Source organism: Erpetoichthys calabaricus, chromosome 11 (genome assembly GCF_900747795.2).
Source record: "Erpetoichthys calabaricus chromosome 11, fErpCal1.3, whole genome shotgun sequence".
In the NCBI taxonomy this organism is placed as follows: Eukaryota; Metazoa; Chordata; class Cladistia; order Polypteriformes; family Polypteridae; genus Erpetoichthys; species Erpetoichthys calabaricus.
In genome coordinates this window covers 123760163-123783570 of record NC_041404.2, presented here as the reverse complement: position 1 = coordinate 123783570, position 23408 = coordinate 123760163, and the positions used below count along the sequence as shown (strand labels likewise).

Below are 23408 nucleotides of genomic sequence, written 5' to 3'. Positions count from 1 at the left end.
GACACGAGGAGCCTGCTTTTGTCTTCGGAACAGTTTTTGTTTTTTTATTAAGAAAGAGAAATGAAAACATGTCACCACCTGTAACCGGCTCTAGGGTCCAAAGCCAGCTGAGCATACATAAAGCACAGGGAAAACCCCCCTGGGGCACACAGAGCAATGCACATGGCTACCCACCCAGTTCATGTGCACACCCCACCCAGCCCAACAGTAAGTAGTGCACACCTCTTCACTTCCGCCATCCCCTCACGCTGAACACCACAGGCACTTAGTGCGGAAGAGAAAAGGCGGGCAGGGAGAGGGGGGAGTTCAGGGTGTGTACCCCATCTCACACAGGGAGGGTGACACAAGTCAGTCATTGGCTGAGGGAGTCCAGCCCCCAGCTGTTCCGCCCGCCCTAGATGAATCCCACACACATGTAGTGGAGCCCATGAGGCTAGTGGACAAGACCACCTCTCATGGGCATGAGGGAGGATCACCCAACAGGGTGGGTTGCACATGGGGGTTCCTGCGAGAGGGAGGAGAAAACAAAAGGCACTTTACGAGCCGACCACAGATGGCAGAACAGAATTCTGGAAGAGCAGTCTTTGGCTGGAACCGTCGCACCCAGGCAGCCCCAGAACAGCTGAACTTTGGTCCAAGAGGGCTTCCCGGGTGGCCATGCAGTCAAAATGTATACAGCGGGGTGGGTGGGGTCTTCACAGTACAGTGCTCTCCGTGTCGCGCTCGGCATCCAGGGAGGTGAGGAAGGCCACAGGTGGAGCTGGAACAGTGCCATGGAGATCTGCCAGGAGAAACGCACAAGATGGACGTTAGCGACTGCCTCCACCCACAATCCAAGGGGTCCCCCGCTAGCCGGCCACATTCTATGCTTACTGACCAGCCGTCTGAAAACCCTAATCGCTCGCTTATCATTTACCCCCAAGCAGTGTTCACACTGGGCACCTGTGCCAACCCACCCCCAACCACTGCCTAATGGGTGCTTCAGTCCCATGCCTCCTGAAGGATGTGCCAGTCCAGTTGTTTATCTCCATCATCAACCAACTGTGTTAGGGGTAAAAGAGGGAAAGAAAATGAACGAGACTGGCCACCGTTTCACTCCTCCTAAATTCCCAGAGTGTTGTCCCCAAACACACGTGTTATGAAAGTAGTAGCAAAGTGAGGGCCCCACGCACACCCATTAGTAGCAGCAGGCAAGCAGCCGGGTTAGGGTAGGACATGCCACGCTTCGAACCTTACCAGTGCCGCCCAATCTCCGCTGCCACATGCGCTGCCCGCCAGTCACACATCTGCATTGTTTGACAGAAATTTCATGATTAGGAGACCCTGCCAGCTGCCTGGAAGGTCAGGCTTTCCTACGAGTACAGCTAGTCAAGCTTCTGGAAAAGGCACTATATACCAGGAGAGGTAAAAGTGGGAAGCAAACCCCAGCAGCAAGACTACAGTGGGTGAAGCCAATGCCCACATGCCAGACCATCTTAGTCTACAAATTAACAAACATGCAGATTACTAAAATCTAAATCCCACATACACTCTGCCTGCCTGGCATGCAAAAGTGAGGGACCTCAAATCAAAAAGGCTTCAGGGAAAGGTCTCTGGTGAACGTGGCACAGGAGCTGGACGGGTACAAAAAGGAAAAAAAAAAAAAAAAAATATATATATATATATATATATGGCAGACAGCAGGACAGCAAAGCAACTGGCAGTCTGCACACGATAGGCACAAAACCGGCGGTGGTGGCATTACAAACCTTACAGGTGGGCAGATTCCTGACCTGCGGAAGCACCACGACAAGCAGTTAGTTCAGAAACACGCAGCGGATCTGCAAGATGCCACAAGAGGCACCAGCAACCCAGGAAAGGTGCCAGGCAGACAGATAAATCAGAGAGGGTGCCACACACTCCACTCATCTCAAACATGGCACTGCAGAGTCCTTAGAAGTTAAGTGTGACAGGACAGGGCACCATAGGGGCTTTGCCTACCTAACACTTTGAAACTGAGGTGAAGACCCCCTAATACTTTGCTAACAATGGTCTGAAGGAAAGAAACACTTACCAGTGACAAGCCTGGATCCAGTGCCGGCGCTGGAGTTATCACTGCCAGGGAACGGAGGCTGGGGGGGGTGGTGGCACACTAGGCCGGTTCCTGGGTTTGGGCACAGGACGCATTCTAGCTTGGGCACCAGATGGGGAAGGACTATCACCTCCAAAGCCTGGGGGGAATGAGATTGTGCCAGCGGGATTGGCCAGTGGTGGGGTGCCGGGAGGGGTGGGAGTCTGGGGGGGTGAGGGATCTGTTCCCATCTCACCGGCGGCCCCTCCTGGAGTCTGCCCTGGAGGCTGCGGGGGTGGGTGGCTGGGAGCCTGGATTGGGGGTTGGTTACTCGAGTGTCTGCGTGGCTGAGTGGGAGGCAAGTTGGGGGGTGAATGGCCAGCTCCATGGCTGGAGGGCGGCTTGTGGTTTGCAGTGGGTGGTGGCACCTGGGGGCCCAGCTGGGCATATTTCGGAGGGGCTGGTGCTGGCTTCTTGGTGGCTGCAGGAGGAAACAAGAGACACAGGCATTAGTGATGTTTTCAATGAAGAGTGGCAGCTCTCTCTGGGGCTGGACAGTGGTACTCACCTCTCCGCATCATGTGTGGACTCGGCCCAAGGTTGCTGGGTGAAGGCCCTGTGGTCAGCTGGTTTCCTGTGGGTAGCCCACTTACGCTGTTTCGCACAAGTGGGAGAGTCCCAGCAGTTTCCTTTGGCTTCACAGAACTGTAAGCAGAGGGCACAAGGCAGTGTCACCACTTGACCAAGAAAGATCAGTACAAGCCACTGGACACACAGTGTCAGGGAAAGGAACTGATGGGGTCACTGAGGAGTGGAAGGTCACTGGGTGACCCCGTTACACCTACCAGGGCTCTTCGGGAGCCTGCTCTGTGGCAGAATCCGAGCCCGCTGGGCTGCTCTCCAGACCTGTGCCCACGGGCCGAGCCAGATTCGGATTCTGTTGTGGCTCAGCCTCAACTGGGGGCAATGGGGGCTGGAAGGCAGGAGACACGTGTTTTCTAGTAAGGGTCCCACTTCTGCGTGGCATGAGGTCAGCTCCTTTGGTACCCAGGCTACACAGAGAGAGAAGAGAGGCCGAGAGAGAAAAAGGGAGAAAGACAAAGCAGACTGTGAAGACACAAAGGCAGACAGTGTAAGCATTTCGATTCATGTGCCAACCGAAGGCCTAACAAGAAGCCCAGCACACATGATCACCAAAAGGCTACACAGACCTCCTGGCACAAGTGCCAACAACATCCAAACAAGTAACACAGCGTGTACCAAAGATCAGTACATAGGCTCACATTATAGACCTAAACAGACTGGCACATACACCACCAAAAGGCACAGCTATAACATATATGCTTATTTCCTTTAGGGTGCCAAGCAAGCAGCCTGGCAAACAGGATTCCAAAGACATTCCCTAAATATGTGGCTTGGTAGATATGCCCACCAATGGGTTAAACAAACACAAAACACACCAGAACCAAGAAGCAAGAAGCATTGTGTGCATGACCACCACAGGGCAGAGCATGCAACTAGGTTCACTTGCCCATGAAGAGGCAGGGCATGCAACCTGGAAAGCATTGGTACACAGGAGATAAGAACAGACAACTGGGTCCATTTCTCCACTAAAGGGTGCAGAGGGCACACTGGCGAGTGTACTTGGCTCTCGGAGTCATCAAACAGCCAACAAGGCAAAGAATGGAATTCTTTCTTCAATAAAATTGGAGCAGGGCATGATGGGACACAAGGGGCAGGGGCCACTTACGCTGCCGATCACCCAATAGCAAAGTGCTGCTTGCCTTGGGCAATAGTAGCACCCCAAGAGGATTAAAATCACTTCACCCAGTGTGGTACCCAAATTCTCAATCTTAATGCCCAGACACGGACCAGTGGTGGTGCCAAGGACTGGAGATGATGTCGCAGCTCACCTTTCCTTGCCCTCAGAAATTGCCATACTGACAGGCCTCTTCTTCTCTGCTGGGTTGGGTTCCACCTCATTTGTTGGTGGAGACACATGGTTGGTATGGTTGGAAGGCACAGTTGGTACAGCAGGGGCAAAAACTCCAGAGATGTTGAAGTCAATGTCTGTGGAGGAAAACAAATTAAGTCATGGGGAAGAATCAGCAAGAGTGCAAACTGCAGGTCTAGTTTACCCCCAGGGTATACTAACCCCGCAGCCAGCCCACCTATACCATAAGTGGTGTCACCTACCTCAACAGAGTAGTGGAATTCCATAACATGTTGCCACCAGTCTGAAAACCCACACTTAATCTGTACCACATACTTTAAAGTAGCAGTAAAGTGCTGAAAGCCCACCTCATTTGTAGAACCTGCTTGTCAAGTATGGCAGCCCCATCCCACCCATGCACAACGGAAAGGAGAAACAGCAATGAAGCCTCCCTGCCTGTACTGACCTGCCTGAATCCAGAGCTTTAACACAACCCCCACCCTCCGTCTCAACAACCAGACTCAAAAAAAGAAATGGTACTGAAAGACCCCCCCCCCACCCCATCTGCATCATCCCCCTTCATGAAACGCCACTCCCATCTGTACCATCTGTTTGAATGCAGTCCTGAAACTCTCCACCCACCCCAGTCTGGACAGTTACCAGACACTTTAGCCTGCCCCAGTGCTGAAGCCCCTCCCCTTGACTGTGGAGGAGGGCTCATAAAGCTCCACCCCCATCTGAACCCCCTCCTGAAGAGGGCTGAAGCTCTGCCTCCCCCAGTTACTGTATGTGCCTTTCCTGCATTTCTGAAGTCACACCTCCTGTCACCCACCTGAAAGAATTATTAAAGCTCCGCCCTCGTCTTTATTACCCACCTCCTCAAAACCCCACCTCATCTGAAAGGACTACCAAAAGCCTCCTGTACCCTCCCGTGTCCCACCCCTCTCCATTACATGGTCCTACATGGAGATGCTGGCTGCGAACCCAGAGCCATCAACACAATGGAGATGTCCTTTGGCTCAAGTGAATAAGCAGCTTCTGGCTTCCACACTCATATATGTCGTATTACACAGCGTCAGCCCCCCTCATCCAAGCGCCTAGCCCACAAATGTCACCAGCAAGAAACCCCTCTGTGTTTGCTGTCCTAACACAGATAAGGCTGGCCTTGAACCCAGGCCCTCACTCCTCCTCTGTACAGAGACAAGAGAAGTCTGCTTTGTACCCTGAAGGCCCTGGGTTCGAGTCCCATCACTGCTGGTCTCATATGGAGGATGAGTGACCAAGATTGAAGGGTACACATCACTGCCTGTACCACAAAGCTGACCTGAGGCCGAGTACTCGCATTCATTGTCACCTCATTATTGTGACAATGGAGTCTTGACATACCAGGGGGCACCAAGACAAGACTCACCTTCAGGGAAGAACCAGTCTGAGTGTTGCACAAAGCACTCGATAATGGACACCACGTGTACTGATGTGGAGGCTGCAAGTTCAGCGAGAGTCCTGAGAGAGACAGAGAAGAGGGGAAGCAGTGAGACAGCCAGAAGCAATGCTCACTGAGATAACGGGCGATGTCCTTGCCATGACATGATACATGTCACCCTGATCACCACGGTAAGCCACTAGCCTCCATGCCAAGCCCTGGCCAACTTACCCTTCATTTTTGGCCCACAGAAGGTTTGGTCCCAGAACAATGGAGATGTTGCTTGGAGTCATCTTGTTGACGTCACTTTCTTTGGCCAGTTTGGACAGAAATTTAATCAGGTACCTTGAAAGAAAGAAATACAGACATGACCACAATCATAGAGGCCACGGTGTTCCAAGTATGGAGACAGATCTCAAGTAGGAGCTTTGTCTCATCAGGCTGCACAGATAAACTCGACCACCCTGCCAGCCCACCCACACAATGCTGACCAAGGACAGCTGATGTTCTGAAAAATGCCAATGTACTGTCAGGGGGGGAAAGCTTGGTGTCAGACCTTCAACTTACCAGAAGCATCCTACTGTATCTGTGTGCTTCTGGGGCTTGTGGACAGGAGAAACTGGACAGCAGTGGTCAGTAGAGCCAAGCCCCTGGGTTGGACAGGTCAAAATCTATCATGGACTTGGCATAGGAGGGAAATAAAATGCATTGTGCGCTCAACAAGCAGACCACCCAAAATGACTATTTCAGGCTTCTTATGTACTCGTATTCACACACACTGGTAGGTGTGCATACGTGAAAAGCTCTAGTCAGGTCCTGTCACTGTCGGTGCTCCAGTCAGGACTTTGACTTGGTCAGGCCTAAACTTTACTTCTGTTTCTCCCGAGCTATCCAGTTATGGACTTGGCTTTTTATTTTTGGTCATAGTCTTGCTGCATGATGTTTCAGCTTCAGCTCACTGACAGATGACCGAACATTCTCATAAAAAATTGTGGTCAAGTGCCCAATTCACAATTCCTTCAACAATGGCCAAGTCTCCCAGGTCCTGAGGTCGCACAGCACCCCCATACTATCACCCTGCCCCCTCCATATTAGACTGTAGGTGCGATGTTCTTAATGTCAAATGCCAGATATAGCGGGACTGGTGTCATCCAGAGAGTTCTAATATGGACTCATCCGACCACAGAACCTTAATCCAAAGTATCATCCAGGTGTTTTATTTGAATTGTGCGTTGAGCACTGATGGACCTCTTGGCACAGCAGACGTTTCCTCCTTTCTTCTCTCCCATGAATCCCATTCTTACTCAGTCCTTCTTATCATGGACCTTAGCCGAGGCAAGAGAAGCCTCCAAGTCTTGGGATGTTCTTCTAGGATCCTCTTATCACTTCTTCAATGAGCTGTTGCTGTGCCCTTGGGGTAATTTGGACAGGCTGGTCTTTCCTAAGAAGATTCACCAGCTCCACATTGAAGAGATACAGTAATCCCTCGCTATATCGCGCTTCGACTTTCGCGGCTTCACTCTATCGCGGATTTTATATGTAAGGATATCTAAATATATAACGCAGATTTTTTGCTGCTTCGCGGGTTTCTGCGGACAATGGGTCTTTTTACTTCTGGTACATGCTTCCTCAGTTGGTCTGCCCAGTTGATTTCATACAAGGGACGCTAATGGCGGATGACTGAGAAGCTACCTAATCAGAGCACACAGTTAAAGTTCCTGTGTGCTGATTGGCTCAGCGACGGAGTGCTGCATTAACCAGGAAGTCTCATCTCACTCATTCAGCATTAATGTGCTCCTGCTACTGCTTCAGGGGCCGTGTCCAAGCGCCAACAGAAGATGCAAATGATTGCAGAAAAGGTAAAAGTTTTGGATACACCGCTGCAGGACACCATTACAGCATCAATGAGTCCACGATTCTTTTTATTTAAAAAGGAGGAAAAGCATATAAGATCTACAGCCGCAGTGTCCTTTAACCAGGGCGCAAAACGAGTTGCAAGTGGATGTGATAAGGCAGTAGTCTGGATGGAATCTGCTTTAGGGATTTGGATTGAAGACTGCTGGAAGAAGAACAACGGCGGTGCTACACAGTCGCCTGAAGAGGCTCCTTTAGAAGAACTGTAACACTCTCCTTTGTTGTGCAGTAAAATTAAACGCATCGTTATCGGACAGTCGTCATGTCATTGTTGGTGAGTAACCATAATTAATTATCTACGTACAGTACTTATTACATGTACATAGTTTAGTGTCACTGTACACACATTTTACTGTATACAATTTTTCTTGCATTGTACGTATTTATTGCTGGTGGCCTGTCTGTCGTAATGGCTGTAACATATGTGATATCGGAGACGCTCGATATCTTTAAAATAATATTTAGGTTTTACTGTATATAAACTGTGTTTACATACATGATTTCAACGAATCTTACCTAATATCTAAGAGAATACAAAGGGTTTATGCTGTATAATTGTGCGGGAAATGTTTGTAATAGTGTGGGAGAGTTTATAAGGGCTTAAAATATATAAAAAGAACCATATGAACATATGGTTCCTACTTCGCGGATTTTCACCTTTCGCGGGGGGTTCTGGAACGCAACCGCCGCAATGGAGGAGGGATTACTGTAATGGCTCTTAATGTGATGTGGTAGAGTCCCAAAGCCTTAAAATTGTAACATTTCCTCCTTGTTTAAGTTTCAACAACTTGTTTCTTCGTCACTTCTGGAACTCCAGAGACCTTGTGGCGACTGCCTCACTCTCATAAGGGCCAGTAAACTGTGAGGTTCAGATTCAACATGGCTGGCCATGCTCAGTTAGATGACTCTGCTAATTAACAGTGGTCGATTGGTTTAAGTGAGCAACTAGGGGGGAACTTATCTCTTCACACAAGCAACACAGTTGCTGCATAACGTCTTTACTTAAATATATGAAGTAGTAATTTTGAAATGTGTTATAAGTTTACGCTGGCTCCCTTTATCTAATATTGCATGTTGTCTACAAAAATCTGAAGCCATTCATTGCGATAGATACACAAAAATATAAAAGAAGGGGGCAAATACTTTCTCACAGCACTAAACTTCTTGACTTGCACAAGTGCCCTTCTGGATGGGCCACTGCACAGGTGAGAGGAGTAACCCTGTCCAGTGGGGTCACTGCCAGTGAGACACCAACTCTCAGACTACAAGAAGGCATGGAGGGTTGGGGGGTGGGGGGCTCACCTGAAATTTGCCTTATTGGCCTTTGGTAGCTGGTCACAGGTGACCCACAAGGCCTGCATCTTCTTGTCGTGGTCAGTGATACTACAAGAAAAAAGACACCGGAGCTCAGTGGGTGCCCATCTTCCCACAATGGCACAATGATTTAGCAGCGGCGGCCTGAGCTGTGCCACCTACCTGGACGCTTGGATCCACTCATCATATAGCTGGAATGTCATCAGGGGCTCTGGAAGCTCTCTGATGTAGGACTTGAGGGCGCCTGAAGGGACATGTGTGACACACATCACAGTTGGACAACACTTCAGATTTTGGACACAAGCTTGGCACAGTGGGTGAAGAAGACACCAGTGTGCCCTCTTTCCCCAGGTGAGATACATACCTGCTACTGCATGAGGGTCTGAGTAGAACTCCTCCAGCTGAGACGTGGAACAGTCAAGTGCGGCCTTCAGCTTTTTCAGCTTGGAGGCACCAGCGGCTATGCGGAACAAACCCTGGCAGAAAGCAAAGACAAGTTCAAAAGGCAGTTGGGGCATACTAGTTGGCACACTGGGAACAGAGCGAGACGCTATATCCAGCTACACCCTGGCCCAAGTGTTGGCATCCTAGCACCATCTTCTGCTCCTGCCTGCCATTCTGGGCAAACAGCTATGGCATTTTGATGGGTAGCCTAAAGGACATTGACTGTCACTTATGCCAATCAAGAGACAAGTCAAATACAGAATGCATTAACATGAGACAGTAGTTGCTTTGGTGATCGCTACCTCCTCCTTCATGCCCGTCTCCAACAGCATCATAACGCAGGCTTCGATGGGCAGCGCGATCTCCCGGTTGCTGCGTTTTAGGTGGTCTTCCAGGGCTGTCCCAAACGCTGGCCGCTCTGCCCAGGACTCTGGCAAATCCAGAACAACATGAGTTAGCAGCAAACACAAGCCCCCCAAAACTGCACATTCAGACCAAAGACGGCCCCACCCCATCAGTCCTCACAAGAAGGTCGATGGCCAAGACTGCTGCCAACCAACTCTGCTTGTCAGAGACCCCGAAGGCGTGTAACATCAGGGGGTGTGGAAGAGGGGCACTATTATAGGTACCACAGCGAGGAGGAGAAGAGCAGCAGAATCAGACAAGGAGGATGGCACAAACAGCATGGACAGCTGGCGCCTACCTTGTTGGGCTCTCACCACTGGTAGGAGGTTTTCCAACTCGGCCAGCGACTTTCTGTGGTAGTCTGCTTGAGCTTCTAGAAACTGACATGGAATAAACAGAGAAACACAAGAGAGGTTGGTGGATGAGCAAGAATGGGCACCCTGCTCAGCTGCACCCATGCAGCAAGAAGGGCATTATACTCACCATGACAAAATGACAGACGTAGTCACCCTCCTTGGAGCAAACGTTGTACATGTCAGCAGCCAGCTGGTCCTGCAGAAGACAGATGTGTTAGTTTACAGAGGACCAGCTCCTAAGGGGCACAGGGGCACCAGGAGACCCACCTTGCAGAGCTCCACTTTGTTGGAGGCTTCATCCACCTCCTCCTTAAGGGAGTCTACTTTGGCCGTCTGGGCTAGATAGTTGGCACCAGAAATGATCGACCTGGCAGCCTGGTTCCACCTGCAACACATGAGAGAATGAGGGCACTCCCTGGGTAACAGCATCCCACCCCAAAGAAGCCAACCTCAGCCTACCTTGTACGAGCAGAGTCCCAGTCCAGAACCAGTTTGGCCAGCTGCTTCCTTTGCTTTTGAATGTTTGGAATTTCCACCTTAAAATGAAAAACACACAAAAAAACTGTTCATTTCTGGAACACACTATGTGACTGGAAAGGGGCAAAGTGAGCAGACCACTAGGGGGCACATTCATGAAGACAAATGGGCAGACTAGAAGTAAAATACAAAATATGAGTAAATGTTTGGGGGGGTGGGGGGCAGACTCAGGAAGGGAGAGTAAGTAGACCTGAAGGGCGCAAACAAATGAGGCTGTGACCACCACTAGGAGGCGCTTTCATGAAGCCATGATGGAAAGACCGTGAAGGACAGGCACAGGAAGGGGAGGCTGTTCAAGTGTAGAGCCACCATTAGGGGCAAATTTAGGAAAATAGACGTGGAAACCACAAGAAGCAACATCTCAGGTACAGAAAAGTAAACCTCAGAAAGGAAGAGTGAGCAGGTCCACTAGGGGGCAGTCTCATGAAGACAGGATGGACGGACCACTAGGGGGAAGTTTAATGAAGACGGGATGGACGGTCCACTAGGGGGTAGTCTCAATGAAGACAGGATGGACGGACCACTAGGGGGAAGTTTAATGAAGACGGGATGGACGGTCCACTAGGGGGTAGTCTCAATGAAGACGGGATGGACGGACAACTAGGGGGCAGTCTCATGAAGACAGGATGGACAGACCACTAGGGGGAAGTTTAATGAAGATGGGATGGACAGACCACTAGAGGGTAGTTTCATGAAGATGGGATGGATGGACCACTAGGGGGCAGTCTCATGAAGACGGGATGGACGGACCATAAGCAAAAAGTCTCAAAAATAGAAAAAAGTAAACCACTAGACTCAGGAAGGGAAGTCTGTTCAAATGCAGATTCAACACACTGGATCGTAGTCACCACTAGAGGGCAGATTCATGAATACAGAAGAGGAAAGTGTAAGCCTCAAATACAAAAAAATAAATAAATATACCACTAGGGGGCAGACTCAGGAAGGGAGAGTGGGCAGGTCAGTATGGGGCATGAAGTCAGGCTGTGACCACCACTAGGAGGCAGTTTCATAAAGACAAGATGGACAGAACACTATGGAGAAACGCATGAAAACAGGAAGGGGAGGCTGTAAAGTGTATATTTAAATAACAGGACTGTAGCCACCACTAGGGGGCAGATTTAGGAAAACAGATGCAGATCAGTAGGGGGCATGAAGTCTGGTTATGACCACCACAACGAGGGAGCTTCATAAAATTTTAAATACAAAACAATAAACTTGTAGGGGGCAGACTAAGAAGACAGAGTGGGCAGGTCAGCATGTGGCATGAAGAGGGGGGCTCCGACTACCATTAGGGGGAAGTTTCATAAAGACACAATGGGAGACCAATACAAATACTAAAACAAAATGCAAACTCAGAAAAGTACACCACTAGAGGGCAGACCTGGGAAGGCAGGGTGAACAGGTCAGTATGGAGAACACATTTAGGCTGTGACCACCACTAGGGGGCAGATTCATGAAGACAGGATAGGGAGGCCATAAGCAGCAAGTCTCAGATCCAGAAAACATAAAGCACTAAGAGGCAGACTTGGGGAGTCAGGGTGAGCAGAGCAGTATATTTTAGACTAAATGGAGACTCCAAACTTAAGAAGGTGGGGTGAGCAGTCCGGAGGGGTACAATCACACGCACATACCAAGCTGGTTCAGTCCAGCCCCTTTGCCCCCGACCTCTGTGATGACAGAGAAGACAATACAAGTCTTAAAGCAAACGGAGGGTTCTCTCCAATCTGCGGTTCCATATCAGACTGGCCCTGCTCACCTCTGCCAGCTGGTTCAGGGGATCCAGGACCTCCCTCTCCAGCTGGACCTCATGGGCAGACAGGTCCATGGCAAGTCGACTCTCCACTTCGCTGCAGGTTTCCATTATCTTCCTGTAAAGAAGCAGACTGGTGAGGGCAAGCTCGGTGTAGCTGAAGCCTCCATATGAAACAGGAGACGGAAGAGGCAGTGCGGCACCGACCAGACGCTTTGGCACGTACCCAAGCAGAGACTCCTCGCCAAGCTGGATTCCTCCCTCCTGCATGCATTGTGACAGCGCGGTCAGCGGCAGCTTCTTCTGCAGAGCGAGGAGCAAAATTGCAGGTCAGAGGGCAGAGCGGGCATCAAAGTGAACAGAGCTCTCTTACAAAAGTCCGGACCTCTCCCCGGGTTACTCACATGTCTCCTGTCAGCATCTGTGCCAATCTGACCCTGCAGACAGGCCGCAAGACGCTTCTGGGTGTTGTGGCACACGACCCTTATGGTTTCCAGCCTTTTCTCTATCTGGAAATAAAAAGCAGCGAGAGACTAGTGTGCAAAAAAGTTTACACTACCTCAGGCAGCCATGAAAAAGACTATCCCTGCCCACCCACATGGCACCCCAGATAAAAGTCATGCTGAGGTCACATTTTCCACTCGGTGCTACCCGCTTCACAAAGCCTGGGAACTCTTACTCCATGCTGGCACGAGTACAAGGAACAACTGCAGCCGCTCCCGGCAGTTTCCCTTTCCTCAAGTGCGTGTTTACTGCTGGAGGTGAGTGGGAGGAGCACAGGGAGCCTGGCGTGTGCCTGCTTGAATGGGCACCTCGAGAGGAACACATAGGGCACAAATCTCAGGCAACTAAATGGCCACTAGTGGGCACCGCCAGCACAAGACTGAAGCCTTTTACCTTCCACATCTGAGCCCAGCCTTCTGTCCACTACTTGATGGACAGTGCACTCCGTTCTGCTCTCTACTAAACACTGATGGGCAGAGTGGCACAATGCCAAACACAAACTCTCCACAGCCCAGGGTAAGTAGCTGACAAGGCCACTTTTTCAACTACACGACAGAGTGAGGTGCTTTTGGACAAGTGGTCACTCCATCGAGCAGCCATCGGAGTCCAGGGCTGCCTGGACTCACTGCTCTCCCCAGCTCAGAGGACCTATCCCTGATGGACAGAGTGACCACACGATACGTTCGGTGCCCTGTCCATCTTACAGGATCAGCACCTTAAGGCCATGATGTTTAGCAGGTAAGTCGAGAGCTCTGTCCTGCTTTCAGGCCAGTCTGTAATGCAGTCACTCACTCCATTTAATGACAGCTCTATCTGGTGCTTCATCTGTACTTGGTCATCCAGTCCATCATCTAGTCAAATAAATGGGTCTGGGTCAGCAGCGTGCTGGACGGGGGGGGACCTGCTTTTGAATCCCAGTTACTGCTACATGATGGAAGTGATGGTTAGCTGTCCATCGCTCAGGACCTTCTGCCTGCCAGTAGGGTCCTGAAATCTGAAACTCTTTGTTACCAAAATGGCTACTCAGACAAACAGCTAACCCAGTCCAGGGCTCCTGGCTCTACCTCAGTAGTGTGGTGGACAGAGCGACCAGCACTTAAAGCCACTGCTCTCCACAGGAAGCAGGACCAACAAATGATGCATAGGGTGGGCCACTGCAGAGTGGATGTCTCCCAGCTCTGAAGACCACTGCATATGAGCAGGCCAATAAGCCCACACGTCCAGCACTCCACCCTCCTCCGAGGACTTCTACCTGATGGATAGAGGCCACCAGCTTCCCAAGGCCAGGGCTCTTACTGGCTGTACGTCAGAGGCCAGTCTGACCAGTTTGAGTCCAAAGCGCCCAGGATTACACCAGGATGGACAGTGCGAGCTGCTCCACAGTTAACTTCTCTGTCCAGTTTAGCACTGGTGGTCCACTGCCTGACAAACACAGAGTATCAGAACCTATCACTCCCACCGAGGCCACATTTCTTTCTGGCTGCTTGGTGAACAGTCTGAGGAGGAGGGGTGCAGCCCACCTGTATATGTGACTGAACTTTGGCCATGCGATGGACCGAGTGACCAGCACTCTGCATCTCTCAGTAAAGGACATGACTGAGAGCACCGCAGCACACACTTGGCCCCGCCCCAAGTGGGCGGATCCAAGCCAGTTGCACACACACACACACAGGCAGGTCCTGGCAGCACCTGAAGAATTTTTACTGCTTGTGTGGCGTTGCACAACTCTGGATTGGGGAGGTTTCAACAAGCACCCGTGGTTCAAAGGGCACTGTGCCACTCAGGTGGTTCCTAGGAGGGCCTCGCTTAGCTCTATAAGGGGCGCTATACTCTCCGAGGAGGGTAACCCTACACCATGGCCCTAGGGCACTGAGCGTCATGTGTTTTGGCAACATTCTTTTGGGAGAAAAAACAGAGAAGGCAAGAGAGCTCTCACCACCAGAAGATCCTCGCTGAGCACCTCGGTCTTCTCTGCCCTGAAAGAAACGAGAGAGCAGGAATCAGTGACTGGCAAGTCCTAAAAAAATTAATCTGCCTGATGCCACACACCGTGTGCACCACATTTGGCAGGCATTGGTACAAAACCACAAAGCCATCTGCTCAAGTCAGCCCTCCTTGGTAGGTGCAGCTGGCACTACAAGCCCACCTGCCACCTCACCTCACCGTGGTGCCCGTCCAAGCCAGTAAGACACAGAGGATCTAGAGTGATGCCCATCCCTAAAGATAGGAGTGGCAGATGTCACAGCCCACATGTTGACACCTCCTGGGCACAGCAGGCACTAGAAAGTCAGAACTTCTAAGAGGGGGTCAATCTGACTAAAACCCATTACAGCACAGTGGGAGGGCAAAGTGGGCACCGTCCTAATCCTGGCAGATGTTGGTCACCCTCACGCTGCACTGAGCTGTCACCTCGTCAGGCCTGTTTGTTATGGTAACTGGCCTGGGTGGGGTGGGCTCGCTGGGCTCTGCGGTGCCTCACGCTGAAGGTATGCTGGTGGGGGAGGGGAGGGGGACCCCGCCCACTCTGTCTGGTATAAACACCCACCACACAAAAGTCAGCTCTGTAACTGGAGCCCAGCACAGGAAGCTCCGCCTCCAGCCTTTTGTTCTCCTCCACTTCTGATAAGACTTTGGTAGAGGTCAAAGACAGCGGGTAGAGAATGGGCAGAGAGTGGGCCTGAACACCAACCAGCACCCGAATGCCAACCCTAAGTGTTCAAAAACAAGGAGGACAAGGAGGGAAGGGAGTAGAGGAGGCTGAAGGGAGGCATAGGGACAAGAGGAGGAAGGCTAAATGCACTGCAAAATGAGGAAGAGGAGGATGGCACAAAGAAACTATAGAGGGAGAATAGGCAGACATAGGATGAGGAAATTGGGAAGAAGAGGACAATGGGAGTAAGCTGAGTGGAGTTGCAGAGACAGATGAGGAAGAGGCTGCAAGGCAAATAAAAAGGCGGAGAGTGAGGAAGAGGAGGCCGGCAGAGGAGGCCAAAGATTTAAATAAAGGACTGAGACATGGGTAGGGTGAGGGGGTACTGCAGGATAAAAAGGAGACAGACAGGAAGAAAAGAGGAAGGTGGTGGAGTGAGGAAGAGGAACATCAGGACATGGCAGAGGGAGAAATGAGAAGTCAAGAGGGTTCAGAACTGGCAGCTTCTTGGCATCAGAATGAGGAAAGCGAAGCTGAGTGGAGCGTCAGGGCGAGGAAGAGAAGGCACAAGACAAGAGCAGTAGGCTGAAGAGTGAGAACTATGAAGCCAAAATGAGAAAGAGGAGGCCCGAGGCAAAGGTGGAAATTAGGGATGGTCTCGTACGAGAAAGAGAAATCCGTCATACGAGACAGAGGCACCTAAAGGGACATCTGCAGGGTGAAAATGGAGGTTAAAGGGCATTAGTGAGAGAAGGACAAGGCCCGAGGAAGGGGAGGCCAATCCAAATGACACGTCGAAGAGGGTTGCAGAGTCAGTAGGGACACGTGACGCTAACGAGACGCACTGCACAGCCGGTCCGACGGGTACCTTGGCTCCGACACGCACGTGGCTGCCGGCAAACCTCATCGCAACCTCCCGCCAAGCTTGTGCACGGCTCCAAAGACGCTGCAGAAGCAGGAAGGACCTTGGGCTGCAAGGAGCCGGTCATTTTAAGACAGGAACTGAGCCCCCGCCACACCGGCGTGAGCTTCAGCTTCCCGTCAGACGAAATGAATCAGGACGGTGGTGGGCCAGTCGGGCTTCCTCTTTCTCAGCTAAGATGGCAGGTTTCAGAAGCTCTAAAAATGGCAGAAGGTCCCTCAGGGGGAAGTGGTGGCAACCACAAGCAGAATCCCCATCTGACTGGACAGCAGCCGAAACAAGGAGAACAAGGAGAACCCAGGCTATGACCAGTGAACAAAACGCCAAGATAGACACCGAGCAGACAGACGAGCCGTGGGCAGCGTGGACACACAGCTAGGTCTCCTGGGTGGTCACCCTGAACAGCAGCTCCCAGTGCAGACAGCAATCTACTCAGAAACCATCTGGAGAAACAGGAGGAAGAAACATGGCAGACATGGTGGTCAGCACTGGGGGCTAGCAGTATACAGCCATTCTTTCAAAGCTTTTCAGCTACAGAGGCCATCTCTACTGGCCTTACCCTGTCCACGCAAGCCCACCTGCCTGCAAACAGAGATCAGGTTTTGGGTTGGGGGGGTTTGGGGGAATTTTAAGGCTTGACAGTCCACTCCACCTTCAATCCATACAATATTCACAAAAAGTCCTACAGGCATTGTCCCTTCAAGATCTTGTCCACTTCAGTCCACCTCCACACTCTTGTAGCATCCAGTACATCTGACCCCAGACACGACCATGGGCACAGCACACTTCTCTACCCACCGCTGTGGGCCCTCACTACCAGAGCAGTCTGTTGTCTGTTGGAGTGTCCAGTGACTACCAGCTTGAGGTCAGAGATCATCTCTCCACCTCTAGAAGCATGGCCAGCAATCCCATCAGGCATTAGGATAACCCAGAAAAATGCATTCCTCTCATTCCATCGAAGTTACGAGCAACACCAGACTGGACAGCGCCCCACACATCATGCCTCCCTTCAGCCTCACGCTGGAATGTTTCTGTAAACACCTCGTCGTGATTTCCACATAAACGCCCAGCAGGCACATAAAGCTGTCACATGCCCGTCACTGAGGGCACCTGCACCACTATGCGACAGGAGCTGCAGTGCCCGGCCAGCTCAGCATCACCCATATTACTGGAACCAAGCCCACCTTAAACCAAACCTGGGTGATTTGCCCTGACCAACCAAACTAAACGATGGACAAGTTCTGAGCGTCTAAAGGTGCCCAGCACAGTTACACCACCACAACATCATTAGCACTCCAGTGTTCTGCTTGACCAGTGTTAGGACACATCACGTGTTACACTCTACTCATCAAGGTGGGCAGACAGCAGAAAAACAAGACCCCTTATCATGGCAGGGGACCCTATGCCAACCTGGAACACAGCATTAACATCCTTCCTAGGGAAATATGTGACAACCTGGCATCACCCTGCACCAGAGGGGTGTCCACCCCAACTCCACTTGGCATCACCCTGCTCCAGAGCGAAGTCCACGTCAATCAAGCCAGACTGGAGTGATAATGTGGTCATTAGCTTGCCACTCACATGACTCCCCAACACCCTCGTTGTTCTCCATTATCCCTGCCAAGCTTCTCTTTAAGGGTTTCAACTCCCTCACGGGTGCATCACAAATTTTCTGTTTGCCTCCAATGTGTTATGGTGCCCATTTTCTTTATTGTCAGAGGATTAGCACTTCCTCAGTATTCTGCCCCTCAAAAGACCTGCTCTGATCTAGTATGGTGCCAGTCTCCTACTGTATCTACTAAGAGTGCCACGTTTCTTTGCTGCTCCATGTCTCTGTGCTTTACACCGAAGCCATCGCCCTCTGCTTTGCCATTCTGCCTTTCCCTCTCTGCCATCTGTTATAGTGCCCACTCTGCCTTGTCACTGTGTCCATCTAAGGGCTTGTCCCACTTAACCACTATGCCAATCTGTTATTTATCTGCTACTGTGCCCACTCCAAAGCGTGGAGTATCATGAGGGGGATTTACCATTGTGCTCATCACAGAAGTCTCTCTGCCTCGCCACTGTGCTTATTTCTCACTGTCTGGTTGGGTGCCCACTTTTTTGGTATACGACAGGGCTTGCTCTGACTCAACACAGTGCCCATTCTAAGGGCTCTCCTTGTGCCCCTCAATAGTCATGCTCAGCCTTACCACTGGGCCTGGTATCAGTTACAGTGCCCATTTTCTCTCACTGTTTTGCATCAATGGGCTTTCCCCTTATGCTCATATTGGCATCTTGCTCTTCCTTGCCATCATGCCAGTCTATCACTGTCCCACTGTTATGTTGCGATGGTGTGCCAAGTGCCTTAGTCTGTCCTGTCTCTGTACCCGTCTACCCACTTTTGCACCCGTTATGTTGCTATTGGGGGTCATAGGGTTTGCTATGACTTGCCTGTGTACCCCTTATGGGTTCTGCTATCGCTCCACCCCAACTTCACTTGGCATTACCCTGCACCAAGGCCAGACTGGAGTGATAATGTGGTCATTAGCTCACCGTTTCACACTTTGGCCAGTCACATGGCTCACTCTCTCTCACCAATACCCTCTCCAATATCCCCGACTGCCAGTCTCCCCCTGTCTCTCCATGGTACCCATCACGTTGCTGGTCCTTTTGCCTTGATAAAGAGTTGGCTTCCACTCTTAGCTGTTACATTTCTCATTTTTCCACATCATGGTGTGTCACAGGGCTCGATATTTCTCACTGCTGTGCCCATTCCCTTTTAGCACCTCTGTGCCAGTCTCCCACTACCACTCTTAGGTATCTGTTACAGTGCCATTTGTACTAGCTGTTGTGTGTCATGGGATTCAGTTGGCCACACTGTGCCAGTCTGCCACTATCCATCATTGCAACTTGTTATGGTACCCACAATTCCTCAGTGTTGCTTATCATGGGGCTTGCACTTACTCAGTATTGTGCCAACTTCCCACTCCTTGTTACTGGCAACTGTTCCAGTGCCCACTGTTCCTCACTGTAGTGTATGGTTGGGTTTCCTTTTGCTCAGTACAGTGCCAATCATGGGGTTCACCGTTTCTCTACCCTGTGCCCATCCCTTCCCACTTTATTATCTGCTACACTGCTTTTAAGTGTCAGGGGTGGCAGGTATGCCGTTCACAGGGTTCATTCTTGCTCACCAATATGCCAGTCAACCATCTTTGTTATCTTTAACTTTACTGATGTGCATAATGGAGTTTGCACTGTCTTGTGAATCTATGCCAATCCCTACCATTGCCAGCACCTGTTAAGGGTGCCCACTTTTCTTCACTGTGTTGTGTTATAGAACCTGTTCTGCCTTGCTGCTTGGCCCGTCTTGGTGCCTGTCTAGCACGCTGTCTCTCTCTATGGCATTAGCTACAACACTCAAAGGACTGGCTCTGCCTCGCCACTGTGCCAGCTTTTCACTATCCCGTTCTTACAATGCCCACCATTGTCCATTATAGGGTTTGCCATTGCCCTGCCTCAATGGTGTCTCTCACAAAATCAGCTCTCCTGCCCAAGGCACAGGCTTTGGTCCTTCTCGCATACCTCCATAGTGCGATACAAAATGGCGAGCATCTCCTGCAGCTGCTCAAGACAGAGGAGGGTCGAGGGAAGCCTGAAGGTGGAGACTCAGAGGTTCAATGGTCACACTCCACTTTCAAAGCAAATTCAGCTGATGTGCAGATAACATTAACATTAAACAAACCCCCTGAATCCTGAGAAGGACAAGCAGGTTTGTTAGGCAGGCGCTCGGGACGTCAAGTGTGCTCTGGTACAGCGTGGCGACAGAGTGAAAGGCATGGCTGACATGAAAGCAGCAGGATCTGCTAGAGGAGTGAAGATGGACAGCAGCACTTGAAGAAGAAACCGAAATACCAAAAGCCAGCCATCTTATTACAATTATTATTACGGTCATCTTACCATTAATCATATAATCAATTATTAGTCATCTTACAATTATTTATATTACTAGCAAAATACCCGCGCTTCGCAGCGGAGAAGTAATGTGTTAAAGAGGTTATGAAAAAAAAAGGAAACATTTTAAAAATAACGTAACATGATTGTCAATGTAATTGTGTTGTCATTGTTATGAGTGTTGCTGTCTTTTATATATATAATATACACACACACACACATAAACATATATATACATAAACATATATATATACATATCTACATATACACATATCTACATATACATACGTATATACACATCCACATAAACATATATATACATATACAAATTTACATATCTACATATATATATATATATATATATATATATAGACATAGATATATACATACATACATTCACATATATATATATATATATATATATATATATATATATATATATATATATATACTGTATATATACATATCTACTTATTGGCTCCTGTATTTAGGATATGGCAGGTTGGATAATGGATGGACGGACATTTGTATGCATAGCCCTATTTGCCCGTTTTCGTTTTTTTTCTTTCTTCAGTAATATTTCAGCAAACCCGGAGCTTGTCAGTTCAAATCCTGGTACTGACACCACTGTGTGACCCTGAGGAAGTCACTTCACCTGCCTGTACTGCAAAAAACAAAAGTAATGTAACAAATTGTACCTCAGATGTTGTAAGTTGCTGGAATAAAGGCATAAATAAAATAGATAAATATGTATTATACACATAGGAACTATTCATTTATTTTCAGTTAAGTCATCTGCAGCAAACTTTTATAAATGAGGGTTTCTCCTTTTTAGATAGTGCAAACTGTTTCTTCTTCATTGACGTTTTCTCTTGGAGAGCTTTTTTCATTTCATTGAAAATGAAAGCAGCAGCTGCCAAAATATGTAGCTTTCTTATTAATTTTTCAACATTGTGTAAAATAAATGTATAAAGTAACATAAAAGGTTTAAATACTGGTTATTCTTTTACACTAAAATATTACTACACAGATACAAAAAAAGTAAAATGGATATGTTCTTTTTCTTTAAGGAGATTAAATATTACTGAAGAAAGAAAAAAAAAATTAAACAGCCAAATGGGGCTATGCATATGAACTTAAAAGGTTTAAATAAAACAGAAATATATACCTTTATTTTTACTTGGTTAACTTGTGGAGGGTGTATCCTGTAGCAAAGCCCTAACTGTTTTCGTGAAAGCCCGTTTCAGTCAATAAGTCTTATGTGTGTGTTTATGTATGTGTGTATATATATGTAGATATGTGTATATGTAGATATGTATATATATGTACTGTATATGTATATAAATGTTTATGTGTGTGTGTATATTATATATATAATATATATATATATATATATATATTATATATATATATATATATATATATATATATATATATATATATATAAAAAGACAGCAACACTTATAACAATGACAACACAATTACATTGACAATCATGTTACGTTATTTTTAAAATGTTTCCTTTTTTTTTCATAACCTCTTTAACACACTACTTCTCTGCTGCGAAGCGCAGGTATTTTGCTAGTATATATATATATATATATATATATATATATATATATATATATATATATACACATACATATACACACATACATGCAGTTTCAATAACATAGAAATCAATATAAATATTAACATCATTATCATATGAGAATATGAAGTAATATATAAGAAGCACATTTCATATAAATATAAATTATTAAACAGTAAAATCTTCTTCTGTAATTTGCTACCGTGGCAATTTGTGTGTCTGTCCAGGATTTTAAATCACCTGTAGCTCGCAAACCGTTTCACCTATTGACTTGAAATCTGGTACACATATAGTACGTCACGTCTACTATCCGCTTTATGGGTGATGATTGTTTTAGTCTTTTTATGTTTATTTTATTTTATTGTAGAATCAACTCGTATCTGCGCACAGCAGGGCAGCCGTGGGCAGATGCGTATGGTGTATTCACTCCATGTTATCGTGCATTGCGCTGTCACTGGTATTTTGATAAAAGAATTTGAACAACATATAAGAAGCGTATAAATTATTAAACAGTAAAACATTAACATTTAAGAAGTAAAGTTACATTAAGTACTACTGCAGTGCCTTCGGGTATACCTCATTTTTTGTTTGTCCATTACATGCTTAAATGTATACATTTTTTGGGTGTACCTACCCGAGAACACGCGACATATAACCGAGCGTGGGAGAAGCATGGATTTTAAACACGCGTTGAGTTCATCTGCTGGTCTCCCTCGTGGAATAACTGGTAATGTTTGACTAAAATCTACAGCGAGTAAAACGACATTGCCTCCTATTTTTTTTTTTTACGATCTGTGAGATGTTGCTTTTTTCGGTTCAAGGCTTCATAAGCTCTTTTATGTTGTATGGTGTACTTATCCCAAACCATCATCTTTGAATGTTGCAAGACTTTCGCCTTGTATGTAGATCGGGGTAATTACATTCATTGCATTCCTAGTCTGAATCACAATCTGATTGTATGGGTGGTTACCTGGCACTGTAGGGTTGCCACCCGTCCTTTAAAATACGGAATCGTGCCGCATTTGAGAATGAAATTGCGCGTCCCGTTTTGAATCAATACTGGACGGGATTTATCCCGTATTTTTTTTATCATTTTTTTTTAAAGCAGCGTCTCATGCAAATCATCCCACACGCATTTTATGAAGATGCCTCCTTTCCAACTTTTGATTGGGTAATACTTGATGTCATCGTTAGTTTGATTGGTGTTTTTAACTGTCCAGTGAGGAGGGCGTGTCTTTTAAGTACAGTCTGCAAAGTGTTGGCACTGAGATGTGGCGTCAGCGCCATAGTTGAAGCCCCTAACGTTGCGGTCAGCAAGTCGGCTAACATCCGCCATGTGCCGTCTTTCAGTTGCGAGAAGCAGATCATAGAATGGTTGAAACTGTTGCCCCTAACGTTGCGCCACGGCGTGTGGTTCGTTTATACCTCGTGTCTTCTCATTAAACTTTTATCTCGCGAATATGTTATTGCAATCCGCAGCGGGAGCGTTTCTATAAACTTAATTGAAACTTACGTTTTACACCGTGCTTTGTTTCCCTTATGAACATGCTTGTATGCTTAACTCGCTCCGTTCTCAATTGTTTAATTAATTTTTTGCTCTTCGCTGTTTGCGGCTGTTCCTCCATTTCCCCCTACTTCGTTCTTTTATCTCGCAAATATATTATTGCAATCCTTAACGGAAG

The 23408-nt window shown here is 48.2% G+C and overlaps 1 protein-coding gene across 1 annotated transcript in view; it reads right to left on the bottom strand.

Annotated features, from left to right (window-relative positions):
* Positions 1 to 16: 16 nt before the first annotated feature.
* Positions 17 to 23408, bottom strand: part of LOC114660851 (rho GTPase-activating protein 17-like) — a 32156-nt gene continuing 8764 nt past the window's right edge. The window contains 21 exon segments of the mRNA XM_028813810.2: positions 17 to 781; positions 1237 to 1286; positions 2054 to 2120; positions 2122 to 2531; positions 2619 to 2755; positions 2896 to 3102; positions 3964 to 4120; positions 5395 to 5486; positions 5638 to 5751; positions 8623 to 8703; positions 8797 to 8878; positions 8999 to 9110; positions 9381 to 9508; positions 9782 to 9863; positions 9967 to 10035; positions 10107 to 10224; positions 10299 to 10375; positions 12133 to 12244; positions 12353 to 12429; positions 12531 to 12635; positions 14567 to 14606. Of these exon segments, the coding sequence (XP_028669643.2) occupies positions 1279 to 1286; positions 2054 to 2120; positions 2122 to 2531; positions 2619 to 2755; positions 2896 to 3102; positions 3964 to 4120; positions 5395 to 5486; positions 5638 to 5751; positions 8623 to 8703; positions 8797 to 8878; positions 8999 to 9110; positions 9381 to 9508; positions 9782 to 9863; positions 9967 to 10035; positions 10107 to 10224; positions 10299 to 10375; positions 12133 to 12244; positions 12353 to 12429; positions 12531 to 12635; positions 14567 to 14606 (2275 nt within the window). The 3' untranslated portion in view covers positions 17 to 781; positions 1237 to 1278.